The following is a 15,209-nucleotide window of genomic DNA, read 5'->3' as shown; positions in this document are numbered from 1 at the left end:
ATGTATCTCTAGCTCAGTTTCTTTCTAGTAGCGTGACTTCGATCAGCTCAGACATTTGTCACTTCACACAAACCCTCATTTATACACTGTGGCGGGACATAGACACAAGATGTTTAGAGTAAACAAGAAGAGCTTGTATGTTCTCTGTCTGAAACTTTTGCTCACTGGTCAGCTTTGTCTGTGTTCCCGCTGGTCTGTGTGTGTGTGTGTGTGTGTGTGTGTGCAGGGGGTGTATGTGCGGAGGGGGTGTAAAGAAGGATATTAAGACTTTTTGCAAAGGAGGGTGGGAGGAGAGATTCTGAGAAACAGAAGGGAAGAAAGAAAAGAAAAGGGAATGGAAAGAGAGGGAGAGGAAATGAGAGAGGAAGGAGGGTGAACTGCTTTGTAGCTGCTAAGATTGCAGACAGAAATAGCACAAAACCACCGTGAGCTGTGTGCGACTCAGCAACCAAGACCAAATTGTGTTCACTTTTATTAATCAGTTGCTCAAAAAGAAGGAAATGACATCGGGTCCTGTCTTCTTCTGCATCTTAATTTTGGGTAAATATTGTAAGTATGCTCAGTATTTAACTGTATATACCTTAATAATATTGTATGAACTAATCACAATTTACAAAATGTCTGTTACTTACATTTATGCTTTTAAGATAAAAATGTTCTTTTCTGATAAAATTGTAATCTCACTTCAGAATTATTCTCAAGTCTTTTCTGGCATTTATATTAGAAACTGGACTATCTTGGCAGAGTCAGTAGTTGAGAAAGATTAATGGGACATACAAACCTGTGCTTCATAACAACCAATTTGTTTAAGCAACAATTATTTGATAAGTAATTTTATAATGCTTCAAGAGAAGCAGTCCTTAAAGAGATCGTGTTCAAGTAAGATGTCCATTGAAATATTCTGGGAAAGACTTTACATGTATTCAGGTTTCTGTGTAGTTTTAACGCTTTGTGGTCTGGTCTTTTGTGATGTGATATCATAGGTGTGCCTTCTCACTGAGAAATGCATTCATAAAACTCTTTTTTTATTTAACAAGATCTCTCACTATGCTGTGGAAAAAAATAATAAGGAAAAGCACAAAGCAGTGAAAAGCATAAACACACCAGGAGCCCAAATGGGCATTTTCACTTTTGTTATTATCACAATTTTTGCTTTTCTCCATATATGCTATAGTTTATTTTTCAGAAAAAAATAATGTTAAGCAAGGGAGAGACATTCTGCATTAAACCCTCTTTAAATTATATTACGTAAGCAGAAATAAAATGTTTATGTCTCTTAGGTACTAAATTATGAGGCAGTCCAAGCAAATCAAGAAAGAAAACCTTCTGGGTATCTTTAACACCTTATGATGCTGGGAATGATAAACTTTAACACATTTAGAACTCACATGCGTGTTTACATTCCTCCATCTCTTCAAAGTTTGCAGAAGTTGATTTTCACTGAGATATTCTATTGAGAATATCTCCAAGTAAACTTCAATCCTAGCTTTCCCAGTTCCGATGGCATGTACTGTATCAAAGTGATTTTTTTTTCCTTTCCTCTCTTGATCTCCAGTATACCTTACTTTTAATGGTCAGAGGTGGGAGACAGCATCGAAACCGAGGAAACAATTCAGAATCCTGGAAAAGCATTCTAGTTCTTAGCTTTCTCTATCTCCAATCTTGGTCACTGATACTCCAATTTTCATTCCAGTTTTGTTGAGAAGTAACTGACATATATCACTCTGTGAGTTTAAGTCCTACAGAATGATGGTTTGATCTGTATATATTGTGAAATGATTAGACAGTAGGTTCAGATAACATCCATCTTATTATATAAAAACAATATAAAAGACAAGAAAGAAGAAGAAAGGGATAAAAATTGTTTCCTTGTGATGAGAAATCTTAGGATTTACTCATTTAACATTGCCCCATACATCACACAGCACCTCCCTCCACAGCCCCTCCCCCATTATTTCTGGTAACCCCGAATTTTACCTCTTTTTCCATGAGTTTTGAGACTTTCCTTTTTTGTTGTTGTTAAGATTCACATATAAGTGAGATCATATAGTATTCGTCTTTCTCTGTCTGACTTATTTCACTTAGCATAATGCCTTCAAGGTCCATCCGTGTGTTGCAAATGGTAGAATTTTCTTGTTTGTTTGTTTGTTTATCACTGAATACTACTCCATTGCGTATATATGCCACAACTTCTTTATTCCCTTACCCACTGATGGACATTTAGCTTGTCTCCATGTCTTGGCTACTGTAAATAATGCTGCTATGAATACAGGGCTATGTATCATTTTTGAGTTAGCATTTTTACTACCTTTGGATATAGTCCCAGAAGTGCAATTGCTGGATCATATGGTAGTTCTATTTTTAACTTTTTGAGGGTCCTCTCATGGTGGCTATACCAATTTCCAATTCCAAATCCATCAACAGTGTGCAAAGGTTCCCTTTCCTCTCCTTCCATGCCAGATTTCTTATCCTTGTCCTTTTAATAGTAGCCATTCTAACAAGTGTGAGTTGATACCTTATTATGGTTTTGATTCGCCTTTTCCTCGTGCATGACTGGTGATGTTGAGCATCTTTGCATGTACCTGTTGGCCCTGAAGAAATACGTCTTCTTTGGAGAAATATCTATTCAGGTCCTTTGCCCATTTTTCAATTGGGTTATATGTTTGTTTTTTGTTGTTGATGTTGCCACTGAGTTGTATGAGTTCTTTTCATGTGTTTTGGGTATTAACCCCATATCAGATATATGATTTGCTAATATTTTTCTGGATGTTTTCTTTTCAGTTTTTTGATGGTTTTTCTTTGCTGTGCAGAAGTTTGTTAGTTTGGGGCAGTCCCACTGGTTTATTTTGTATTGTGTTGCTTATGTTTCACGTGCCATATCAAAAAATTTACTACCAAAATCCTTGTAAAGAGCTTTGTTCCTATGTTTTCTCCAAGAAGTTTCATTGTTTCAGTTTCTACATTTAAGACTCATTACCCATTTTCATAACTAGAGAGCCAAAAAACAAATTGCAAACCACCACCGAAAATTGAATGTTTCTCACTGTAATCCAAGTATTTAAGCTACCAGACTTTTTGACATTTTAGCCAACAGCCTCATAAATCAATAACATATTTTGCTATCTCCTATTTAGTTGAATGAAAGGAATAGATTAAAAAGGCCAATAAGATACTTCCAAATTAGGCATCCTAGTATGATGAATTAAAAGGTATGACAAGAGTATGTAAAAGGTGTTCAGGGCAGGGGTGCCTGAGTGGCTCAGTCAGTTAAGTGTCCAGCTCTTGGTTTTGGCTCAGGTCATGATCTCATGGTTCAGGAGTTCAAGCCCCACTTTGGGCTCTGTGTTGACAGTGTGGAGCCTACTCAGGATTCTCTCTCTCTCTGCCCCTCCTGTGCTCTCTCTCTCTCTCTCAAATTAAATAATAAATAAACTTTTAAAAAAGGGGTGGGTCAGAGCAAGTTGAAAAGCAACTTTGACTAACATGTTTCCAGCCAATTCAGGTTAATAAAAAATTTCCATGTTTACATATTCCCTTTTGTTAAAAAAAATTATTTTCATGAGCAGAAAATAAAAGTAGCTGATGATGATGATGATGTCAAAACTTTCCAACTTTTTAAATTTAAGTTACCTTGTGATTTAAAAAACTTTTTTTGACCACATACTGTGAATATTTAAGGGGTCCAATTTCTCACCCCTCCATGCCTTCAGCAAGGGATGAGAACATAAACATCTGATGCAGTTTGGCACGCAACATTCCTCGCTATAGGGTGTCAACTGAATGGGGGAGGGGGGAAGGGGATTTTTCAGGAACCTCCGAAATAGCTCCCCACACCCATGGTTCACCTTCTAGTTCATCTCCTCATCCAGCTCCACTAAGAGAGGGTTTCCTACACACATAGCAAAAGAAATCAACAACTACATAAGGACAAAATCTTAAATCTCTGTAACTTCCCTGTTGTGCTTGTTGATTCTCTTTTTTCTTTAATCCATTTTTCCAGTGGAAAAGGCAATGTAATACCACGGAAGGCTGCTGCTCTAAGGTGCTTAGCAGCACCTTTGTGTGTTGGCTCTAAGATTTGCAGCAATGACTTACCTTCTCTGAGCCTCACTTTGTAAAATGGCAATAAAATCAGTGACCCTTAGTCTGTAAAATGGCAATAAAATATTTTACCCTAACTATATCCCAAGCCCTTATGTTTGCTTCTTTTTTATATAAAGTACCTCCTTGAATCTTTACAACAACTCAATTATGTAGATATAATGAAGCACATGAGGAAGGCAAGAACGAAGGACATTCAGTACCTTGCCACGATACTCAAGCTAATAAATGCCAGGATTAGAATGTTTTCGAAGTCTATACTCTTTCCCCTAGACCATGCACATTCTGAGAGATAATGCGTATAAAGACTTAAGCAATTATTAGTCACCTTTTTAACCAAAAATACTTATTGAATGCCAATGACCTTAATAAACAATAAGACTAAGGGGCGACCAAAACAGGATCCCAGCTCAGAAGGGATAGCGTGAAAACAGAACGTTAATCTAGGATTACCAGGGAGATGCTCAAAAACCTAGGTGCACATGGACAGGAGCAACAATTTCCTTTGGCCCTTGAGAATTTCTGATTCTTTAAATATTCTTCTGTCTATAGTCCAGTTAGCATATTATGCCAGTGTTGATTTATTAGTTTGATAATGTACTATGGTTATATAAGTTTTTGCCACTAGGGGAAACTGGGTGAAGGGTACATAGGACCTCTCTGCCATTTTTGCAACTTCTTGTGAGTCTATAATATTCTGAAATTAAAAGTTAAAAAACAATCCCTAGGAAGAATCTTAAGTCTTTATCAGCAAATGCTTTACTTATTACTTAACCAGTATCATTAAACAAAAACAATCATTTTACTCAATACTTTGGATAGACGGGGAGCAAGTGAGGAAATGGGAAATAGAAGAGGCCCAAACATAAACTCGATCCACTGAAGTATTTTGCCAAGAACTGACATAGCTGGAAGCATCCTCAATTTTCTTTTTTTTTTTTTTTTAACTTTTTTAATGTTTATTTATTCTTGAGAGAGTGAGAGACAGAGTGCAAGCAGGAGAGGGGCAGAGAGAGAGGGAGACAAAGAATCTGAGCCAGGCATCAGGTTCCTAACTGTCAGCACAGAGCCCTATGTGGGGTTCAGCTCCACAAACCATGAGATCATGACCTGAGCTGAAGTCGGACACTTAACTGACTGAGCCACCCAGGTGCCCCATGTCTTCACTTTTCAATTCCAGATTGATACTTACAAGACCATCTGAGCTTAGTCTTAAGTCTTATGACAGGCGTATCTTCTAATAGTTTTTCTCTAACTATTAAGAAGAAGAAAGGAAAAGGTTTTCCCAGAACCAACCATTACTATATAAAAAAAGAGGATACTGGCATGTCTACCCATATCCAAAAGATAAGAAAATAAACTTTCCAATGTGCACACTGCTGAAGTATCTATTATGCCACCCTGTTTTTGAAGGTTACTAATAATTTTTATTGTTCTTTCTATGAGTTTGGAATAATATTTTTAAGTTTTAAATAGGAAGAAAATTAATAAGTCTGTGCAAATACATCATCACCACCATCTGTATCAAGGAAACAAAGAATTACATTTGTGAGCTAAATAGTTTTACAAGCATAATTTCACACATTAGGACAAACTTTTTAAAGTGAATGCTTGGAAATGGGTATTCTAGTTAGGTGTGGGTTTTTTTGTTTGTTTTTCTTTTTGTCTGAAAAACTGTAAGCATTTATACTACTTGATTTCAAGCACTATGATTGTGGTTATAGATGTGGTTGTTTTTCTATTTACCACTTATTGAGAGTTTCCCATGAACCATGAACCATGGACTAAGTGCTTTATAAACATTATCTGATTTTATCCCTATGAAAACATGGAGAGATATTCTCATTTAGCAAAAGAAGAAACAGAAAATGAGAAATATTAAGTAGCATGCCTGGCATCGTACTCCAGTAATTGTTGCAAAAGAGGTTTGATTCCAAGCCTGTTTCCCTGAAAAGCCTATGCTAGCAAAACATGATTGAGTTCTACTATTTTCTAATACTATAATACCTGTGAATTAAAGGAGATTTTAACAGATCTTCTAATTTATCCCATTGGCCTACAGGCAAATTAGATATTTCTCCATTTCAGAGATTAAGCAATAAAGAACTATTAACCAGTCCAAGATCATAAAACTGGTAAATCCAAACAAAACAGGTTGCACACCCCCAGGTGAGGCCCTCTGCATCCCAGGAAAGTTGAAGAAATCCATGCCCATTATTTATGGCTCTCCTCCTTGAGCTGGTGCCATCTGCTCTATGTACACCTCTCAGTGCCCCCCCAACTGAGGAGTTAGGATACACACGCAAGGAATTCGAAAGAATAGACAGTTAGACTCCACCTGTATTGATCCTAGGATTTTGCTTAGAAAGCTTTTTTGTTTGTAGCACATGCCACACCAACTATACATATAAGAAGTACCAATATATATTTGTTCCATTCCTATGTCAGCTTACTTCCCCCTCCTCCTGGATATATTCTCCCCCTCATTCACCCCACAACCCCAGTAGCTCTATTTCTTGTACATGGTGATCTGATACTCTCACCTTTTTGCACCTTCACCCTCCACCCTGATCAGAACAACCAAAAGCTTCGTCTTTCTTTGAAGATACGTAGGGGCCAGCAAGTCATGAATATTTCACATTGAGGTTTTGTTCTCTGTAACAGCAAAGCTAGAAGTCACTTTAAAAAAAAAAAGCATAGTATAAAGTGAGGTCTCCTGTTACTTGTGTTAGAAACTGATATTTTCCTGCTAAATAGTTGTATTTAATAGTAATTTGTCTGATTTTTTTTTTTGCTAAGTCAATTCATTTCATAATTATTTCAATATTAGCTCAGTTAACTAGGGTCACCTTATTTCTTAAATCTCCCATAATAATGAATATATCTTTTTAAAAAAATAATCAGTACTCTCAAAAAAAAAAAAACCCTCTGAGAATCATCCTTTGAGAGGAAGACTCTGGGAGCTGCTGCTCTAGATGTGGAGCCCTTGCCTCTGGCAACTGTACCAGCTCTTCTCTCCACCTCTCTCTCACCATCTTTCCTCCTCAGCCTACACCCGCGCCCTATATGGTCTTCAGAACTCAATTTCTCATTCCATAGTGAAGTACAACATAGGGGCACCTGGGGGCTCAGGCGGGTAAGCATCCAACTCTTCATTTGTCTCAGGTCAGATCCCAGGGTCATGGGGTCAAGCCCTGCATCACGCTCCGCTCTGACAGCACCAAGCCTGCTTGGGAGTCTCTCCTCTCTCTCTACCCCTCCCCCACCCACGCATGCATGCGCTTTCTCTCTCTCAAAATAAATCAATAAACACTTTTTTAAGAAACACACACACCAGCTCTCTGGCCTGAGCCCCTGTTTACAAACTCAACTCCGGGTCCACCTTTAGTGAAGGTGCTCAGTTGAGCCAAAATGTCACCCACATGATTAGCTACAAAAAGGGACGGCAGATAATCTGATATAGTCTTTAATAGTAAGATTCACCCTTCTTAAAAGGCAGCTAACATTTAAAATATTTTTTTGTTTTTATTAGAGGATTCAATATGCTCTTGAACTGAGAGGCCATACAATTATATGAGCTAATTCATTGATTAAAAGATCTAATTATGCTGCTGTCCCCTAATCATTTCTCTTAATTCTTATCTAATATATTTGAAAAATAATAAGTTTTTTTTTTCCGATTCCAGCATCTGAATCTTTTTTTAAATTTTTTAATATGTATTTATTTTTGAGAAAGAGTAAGAGAGCATGAGCCAGGGAGGGGGAGAGAGAGAGGGAGACACAGAATCCGAACCAGTCTCCAAGATGCAATGTGTCAGCACAGATCTTGATGCAGGGCCCGAACTCAAGAACCCTGAGATCATGACTTGAGCTGAAGTCAGACACTTAACTGACTGAGTCACCCAGGCGCCCCATCCAGCATCTGCATCTTTAGTGAGTTACTATCTGGCTAGACAGTTTCATCTTATGTCTCGTAAGTACTTTTTTTTAATTTAAGTCTCATAAAATCAAGCTTTTCAGTTCATGGGAAAGTCAAAACTTTCATTTTTTACATAGGAAGAAACAGAGGCCAATATAGCTGCGTTCCCTTTTGTCATCAGTTGTATTATTCTTTACTTACTCTTAAAAATGTGTCTCTAAATTTCATATGTAGGGCAAGAAGGGCAGGAAATGTCAGAAGGGTAAATTGCCACCTTAAAGTAGAGAGAACCTACACTGAGGTTATTAAAATAAATTTATTATCCACCAAAATCCTAGCCTCAAAGATTAAGATGTTGCCGATACACTAAGCTTAGTATAATCATTATTCAAATGTTACCTAATAGATAAACATTTTAAATCATTCTCGCAACCAGGGAGAGAATGGGCAGGGAGAGAAGAGTCTGATCACACTTCTTCAAGTCCATGCCTGCAGTTAGGCCCAGAGGAACTTTAAGGAAAGGGGCTTTTGGGGCACCTGGGTGGCTCAGTCGGTTGAGCATCCGACTTTGGCTCAGGTCATGATCTCACAGTTCATGGGTTCGAGCCCCGCATCGGGCTCTGTGCTGACAGCTAGCTCAGAGCCTGGAGCCTGTCTTTGGATTCTGTGTCTCCCTCTCTCTCTGACCTTCCCTGCTCACGCTCTCTCTCTCTCTCTCTCTCTCTCTCAGAAATAAATAAAACATTAAAAAAATCTTTTTAAATAAAAAGATAAAAATAAAAGAAAGGAAAGGGGCTTTTATAAATCTCCAAGTAGATTAAGATCTAGTGGATGTTTTCATTACCTCTATTCCCTCTCCAGTCCATACTCCTATTCCATTCCTCAGACAACTACACTTTCTTTAAAGATACAGCCGTTCCCATCCCATGCTCTGCAGGCACTGAATCTGGTCCTTGGGGCCATTCCATCTAAGGTGGGGAAGTCTTTATATTCTATAAGAAGCCTGAGGCTGAGGGCTGTTATACAGCTGTCCAATGAAGCTACAATGGAAGAAACTTCATCGACTTCTCAGGAGTAGTTTGTAGACTATCAGAATCTTCCTGACACTTCTTTTTTTTTTTTTAAGTTTATTTATTTATTGATTGAAAGAGAGGAGAGAGAGAACACCAGAGGGGAAGGGGCAGAAAGAGAGGGAAAGGGAGAATCTCAAGCAGGCTCTGCACTGCAGCACAGAGCCTAACACAGGGCTGAACTCACAGCCATGAGATCATGACCTGAGCTGAAATGAACAGACGGATGCTTAAGTGACTGAGCCACCCAAGGAAGGGACCCACTTCCTGACACTTCTAGTTTCAGATGCCTTCTTTTCTCTAGGTACCCCCACATAGTTTGGGCATCAAATACCTGTACACTGGACCTCTCCCATTACCCCTCCCCTAGAAAAGAATATCGAGTCTTCTTTCTGCCTGTGCCGAGGCTGTTGCCAGAGAAAGGAGATACATTTGAGACAGTGTTCATACTGAATAGAGTCACCCTAACTTGCTCTTTTCCTCCCTCGCCCTGCCTCAGCACACACACACACAATTTCCTGTGATGGAAGCCACGTGTTTCCCAACTTCAAGGAGATGGCAAAGACACATAGAGAAGCAATGCAGTGCATTTTCACTCTGTGCAAAGCTACCCAAAGGCATCAACAATTCATGATTTGGTAGCAAATAAATCCCACACTGGTAGTAAGCTATCTATTACCATGCCAGGCTGATTTCCTCTTTATCCTGTGAGGGGAGACGGGCTTTGCATTGAGAGAAAGTGGGGATGTGAAAACTGAACTTGTCTCCCTGGCCACTTTCCCACCTCCTTCAGGCTTCCATCCTGCTATACACTCAGTCTCCCCTCTTTTTCATCTCCCCCCATACACAGGCTGCTTAGTGCCAAGTGGAATCAGCAACATTTCCTTCCCTGGCCTCCACGAGGCCCAGGTATTGATTTATAATTCTAATCAACAAGCTCTTCTTTCCCCTCCCACCACCTGATTTCTCCCTTTTCACCCTAACCATTCTCTCTGTTCCTCAGCCTCACCATAGCTCTTGACAAAACGCACACAAAGAGAAACTCTCGTCTCTTGGTCCCAAATCTTGCAACCAGAATTCTTATTTGTACCCACCTCTCATCCTTAATATCTTGGTCCCAAATCTTGCAACCAGAATTCTTATTTGTACCCACCTCCCATCCTTAATATTCCTCCTCATAACTTAGGACCTTCATAGAAGACAGTTCCCTGTTAAGCAGGCTTTCAACATATTACATACGCACATCCATTCTGTTGCTACCTGCATTCATGGACATTTTGGTTAATTTTTACAGCATTTAGTAAGATGGTTCCACCATCTGATCCTCACAGTGGGAGGGAATTATCACCCTACAGGTTCCTGTGTTGTAGCCATTTAAGCAGATAAATCTTACTTTATAGATGAGAAATTTAAATGTTATAGAATAAAGCATGCCAATGGACATGAAATGTACATGCCTGGATCTGAGAGAAATCACATAAGTTACTCCACAACACTGTTTTGAAAGCTTTTATCCAGGCTCCATAGTGCAGGTATAAATTGATGAAAAGAACTGATTAAGTTCTCAGATGCATCAGGCCCTCGCTTCTGAGACAGAACACAATTGGCCTCCCTACTACATTCACTCCCCAAACCTCTGATCCTTGTCCTTCCTTTTCAGCCTCTTCCCCCATCTTCCTGCTCACCCCAGCCTTTGGATATTTTAATGGGCTTTTCCCAGAGCAGGCTAGAAATGTTTGACTCATTTTCAATGGTCCAGAAGATTTGCTTTCCTGGTTGTGGCTGATTTATTGGACTCTGAAAAACTGCTTCATGGTTTATTAATGTCTCTACTTTCTCACCCATTTCCAACTTGGACAAGAAGACGTCATTGGTCATGCTTTCTGTTAGATTCTCTTAACCTCCACTTAACCTCCCTCTTTGTGGTAAAATCAGGAGGGGTGGCTAGTTTAGCTAAGTTGCATTTAGATTTTTGTTTCTTCCCTTCTGCCTGCAGCCCTTACCCCTGATCTCGAGTGTCCACGGCACAACAGCGCAGGCTCCCTGAAAAGAGGGATTGCTTTTGTTTGTTGAAATTCAGTAACTTTTCTCAGCAACTGAGCATTCGTCCCCATTGTTGACCTGAAATAACTTAGCAAATCATTTGTCCATCAAATCCATTTTAGTGGGGGAAAAAAATCTATACAAATCTTTTTGTAGTGTTTCTGGCTCTTAGGCATCATTTTCAAAGTTTCTATGCTGATAATAATATAGTGGATTCAATATTATTCTCATGGTCCATTATAGTCATTACCTAGGAGTTGCTGCATGAAGAAATTAAACAGACTTATTCTCTTCCCTCTAGGAGTTCACAACCTATTGTTGTGACAATATTGTCACAACCTTTAATGCCTGTCATATAAGATAGATACAAATAGACACAGGCTAGAATTATTCACTTAAGATGTGAACAGATAGGTCAAGGCCAAATGTTTTGTCATGATTAAATCCCCTTGACATGTTGCTTATGGCTATAATGAATACCTGAACAGATAACTGAGGAATGAATGTTGTAGTGATCAAGAAGAATGGAACTTAACAAGGCAGTGTGTTATGGAGGAATCAAAGCAAGAATGATGTCATGTCCTATGGAAAAAATATAAGCAGTGTTTCCAGACAGAGACTAAGTTTTAAGACATTAAAGAATTCAGTGAAATCACCCAGCAGTCCGCAATGTAAAGGCAGGATAAGGAACTAGCTGAGGCATGGATGTGTTGATTGTGGTGTTAGTACTAGAGTCAACTTTATTATATGTGATCCAGTCCCAGAATGGGTTCACATTTAATGAAACTCATGCAGAACAAGGGTATTCCCTTTATTCATGCTTCTGAAAAGATTTAAAGAATCCTCCATTGTATATGATCTACATGAGTCCTATTGAAGTCCTATGCCCTCTCTTCTCTATTACTCTTCAGTCTCTAAGAACTTTTTGACCCCTTTCCCCAGAATTCCCTCTTTGATGCAAGACTGCGTGGACTCCCTTCAGCCTCTTTCTCTCCATCACTTAGCCCTCATTCCTCATGCACTCCTGACACAACACACTCCTCTGCCACATGGTGTCCTTGGGCACAAAATTTGTTTTCTATTCTACTTTTTTCAGGAAAATTCACCTCTCGGGTTTTTTGTCCCTCAGAAAATACAGGGTAGGGGAGGAGTTCAGAGAAGAAGGTTAAAGGGCGATGCCAACATTATTGGTCATAAAATTTAAGGGTGCAGGGAAAAGTTGTATACTAGTAGACACACACACACACAGAATAATAGCTTTGTCCAATCATTAATATTAAGTATATCAAAACCAGATATAGTACGTAATATACAAATTTTCATTTTTAGGCCACAAATCCCAGATGTACAAAAGTGAAATTTTGTTTCTGTGACTAAACTCAGAGTTCATGACACCTTCATAAAATGATAAACATTTAAAATTGCTAATTCAAAGTAGCTTGGTTGAAAAATCAGGAACTTTAGGGGCACCTAGGGGGCTCAGTTGGTTAAGCGTCCAACTTTGGCTCAGGTCATGATTTCATGGTTAGTAGGTTTAAGTCCTACATTGGGCTCTGCACTGACAGTGTGAAACCGCTTGGGATTCTCTCTCCTTCTCTCTCTGCCCCTCTCCCACTTGCACTCTCTCTCTCTCTCTCTGTCTCCCTCAAAACAAATAAATAAATTAATATCAATAATTTTGTCTTTAAGATGCAATCTTGGGGCACCTGGGTGGCTTGGTTGAACGGCCAACTTTGGCTCAGGTCATGATCTCATGCTTTGTGAGTTTGAGCCCCACATCAAGCTCTGTGCTGCTTGGGATTCTCTCTCCCTACTTCCCTCCCTGCGCCTCCTCTGCTTGCCTTCTGTCTCTCTCTCAAAAATAAATAAACATGAAAAAAATGTTTTTAAGATACAATCTTAATCACTTAAGAATTCTTACCCACTCCACCCATTTTTTTCCTTCTGCCTAATAGCACCTAGGCTCAGAGACAGTTTCTGAAATATCAAAGTGGAGGACAGGTAGAGAGATGAACATCTACAGTAATTTTGTCAGCTCTGTGTGAGGTTTAGCTCCTCTGTCGGATGTTGGCATCGGCACTCACCAAGGCCTTCAAACACTTCCATGTTCTCCAGTTACCAGGGCCAGATAATCCACATGCTTCTCACCCAGCACCAATGCCAATCTACACTGACTGCTCATAGCCAGCCTTCTCCGGAGAGCATAGGAAATCCTCAGATGTCCTTCACCTGTAGGGAACCCAGGGCTCTCTGGGGCTGACTCAGATCCTGTTCTGACTTACCACTGTGCCACAGCTCCCCTGGCCCCTTGCATCGCTCAGCACTTCTGCTGGAGACTTGCAAGGGCAAGTGCATATTTGGATTGGAGACAAGGATCACCTCTGTCTCCAGAAAAGTGATTTTCGCCTTCCCCTTTCCCCAAAGGAGTTTTGGATTCCAAGCTGATAGGGTGCTTCATCCTCACATTTAGTTCCCATCGAGTTCAAAAAAACTGCTTTGAGGGTATCACACATGCTTACTCACCTCTACAGGTTGGGGAAAACCCCGATGCTCTGGGTCCTTCAGTATTTATTTATTTTCACTTTCACAAAAATGCTAAACAGTCAGAATATTCACAACTTAAATAACGGTGGGTAGGGTTTTTCACTTTATCAAAGGAATACCTTCATCTTGCGGTGGTGGTATTTTTTAAGTCACGTGAAAATGTGCACATCCTATGTAGATTCTAATTCAAATATCATGACACAAATCATGTATTCTTTCTGGCACCATTTCATTCCATTCTTTCATTCTGCTGCCCATACTGGTTTCTCTTATTTCACTTACACCTACCTTTTCTGTAATTTTTATTTTTAATCTCTTTTTCCCTACATTTTACTATATGCTTTCTTTTCGTGTTGCTCTAACAAACACTAATCACAATATTATAGATGAAAACACCAAAATATAAGTTTTATTCAAATTGTGAAAAACCCCAAATCATTGTGTTTATCTATTAACTTTTCCGGGGCGCCTGGGTGGCTTAGTCGGTTAAGCGTCCGACTTTCGCTTAGGTCATGATCTCACGGTTCGTGGGTTCGAGCCCCGCGTCGGGCTCTGTGCTGACTGCCAGCTCAGAGCCTGGAGCCTGTTTCAGTCTGCGACTCCCTCTCTCTCTGACCCTCCCCTGCTCACGCTGTGTGTGTCTCTCTCTCTCCTAGAAATAAATAAATAAATAACTTTTCCACAATTTTTTTTCAAACAGAATGTGTGAGAGGCCCCTGGGTGGCTCAGTCCATGAAGCATCTGACTCTTGGTTTCAGCTCTGGTCATGGTGGGTTTAGTTTGTGGGATAGAGCCCTCTGTCTGCCCCTCCCCTACTCTCTCTCTTTTTATCTCTCTCTGTCTCAAAATAAATAAATAAACTTAAAACAAGTAAGAATGTATAAAACAATAGACTTTGTGACAAATATTAGGAAGGAACAGAGAGTGGTCTGACCTGATTCTCTCATCCACCAGAACTGTGCTATCACAAATGTTCCTCTCCAATAAGTCCCCAGGAATCTATACTACTTTTAAATTTATTCTGGAGAAATTGTTGCAAAAGTTTAATATATATTATAATGTGCTGTATTCTGTGTACTTAGATACACAAAATGCACTAAACCAGTTACCATATTCTGATTATTAGCATGAATTATTAATATTTCTGAAGCTGTAATTAGAGTCAGTTATATTACTGAAGTTCTGGTTGAAGATAAACACTTGAAAGTGTTGTCTAATGAAATCTTCACATGAACCTTGAAGGGTAATGTATTCTCCTCTCTCTACATGAGGGACTGTCTCAGATTCAGGAGCTTGCTAAGATCACCAGCTCATAAGTGCTTAATTAAATAATTATATTTCTATTAATTTAGAAAATATATTAGAACTCGAACTCAGTTTTACCTGGCATCCAGGTCTGAGTTCTTTCCACTCATCATACAAGCACCAAAATCATGATACTTAATTATCATGTAGTATTTCTCATTTTATAGGACAAATATTTTTATTCCCATTTACAGATGAGCAAACTGATCAAGCAATTTGAACCCAAT

The 15,209-nt window shown here is 39.2% G+C and overlaps 1 protein-coding gene across 5 annotated transcripts in view; it reads left to right on the top strand.

The window, feature by feature from the left end:
* The first annotated feature begins 231 nt into the window (after positions 1–231).
* The window catches only part of RXFP1 (relaxin family peptide receptor 1), a 111,430-nt gene continuing 96,452 nt past the window's right edge, over positions 232–15,209 (top strand). For 4 of the 5 annotated variants that reach the window (XM_039256868.1, XM_039256869.1, XM_039256870.1 and 1 more), the window contains exon 1: positions 236–549. In XM_039256868.1, the coding sequence (XP_039112799.1) occupies positions 501–549 (49 nt within the window). In that variant the 5' untranslated portion in view covers positions 236–500. Of the gene's footprint in view, positions 550–15,209 lie in introns of all 5 variants that reach the window. The other variant, XM_039256872.1, reaches the window with a different exon arrangement.

The sequence above is a fragment of the Hyaena hyaena genome, unplaced genomic scaffold (assembly GCF_003009895.1).
Source record: "Hyaena hyaena isolate Hyena2069 unplaced genomic scaffold, ASM300989v1 scaffold_592, whole genome shotgun sequence".
Classification (NCBI taxonomy): Eukaryota; Metazoa; Chordata; class Mammalia; order Carnivora; family Hyaenidae; genus Hyaena; species Hyaena hyaena.
This window is presented reverse-complemented; position numbering and strand designations above follow the sequence as displayed.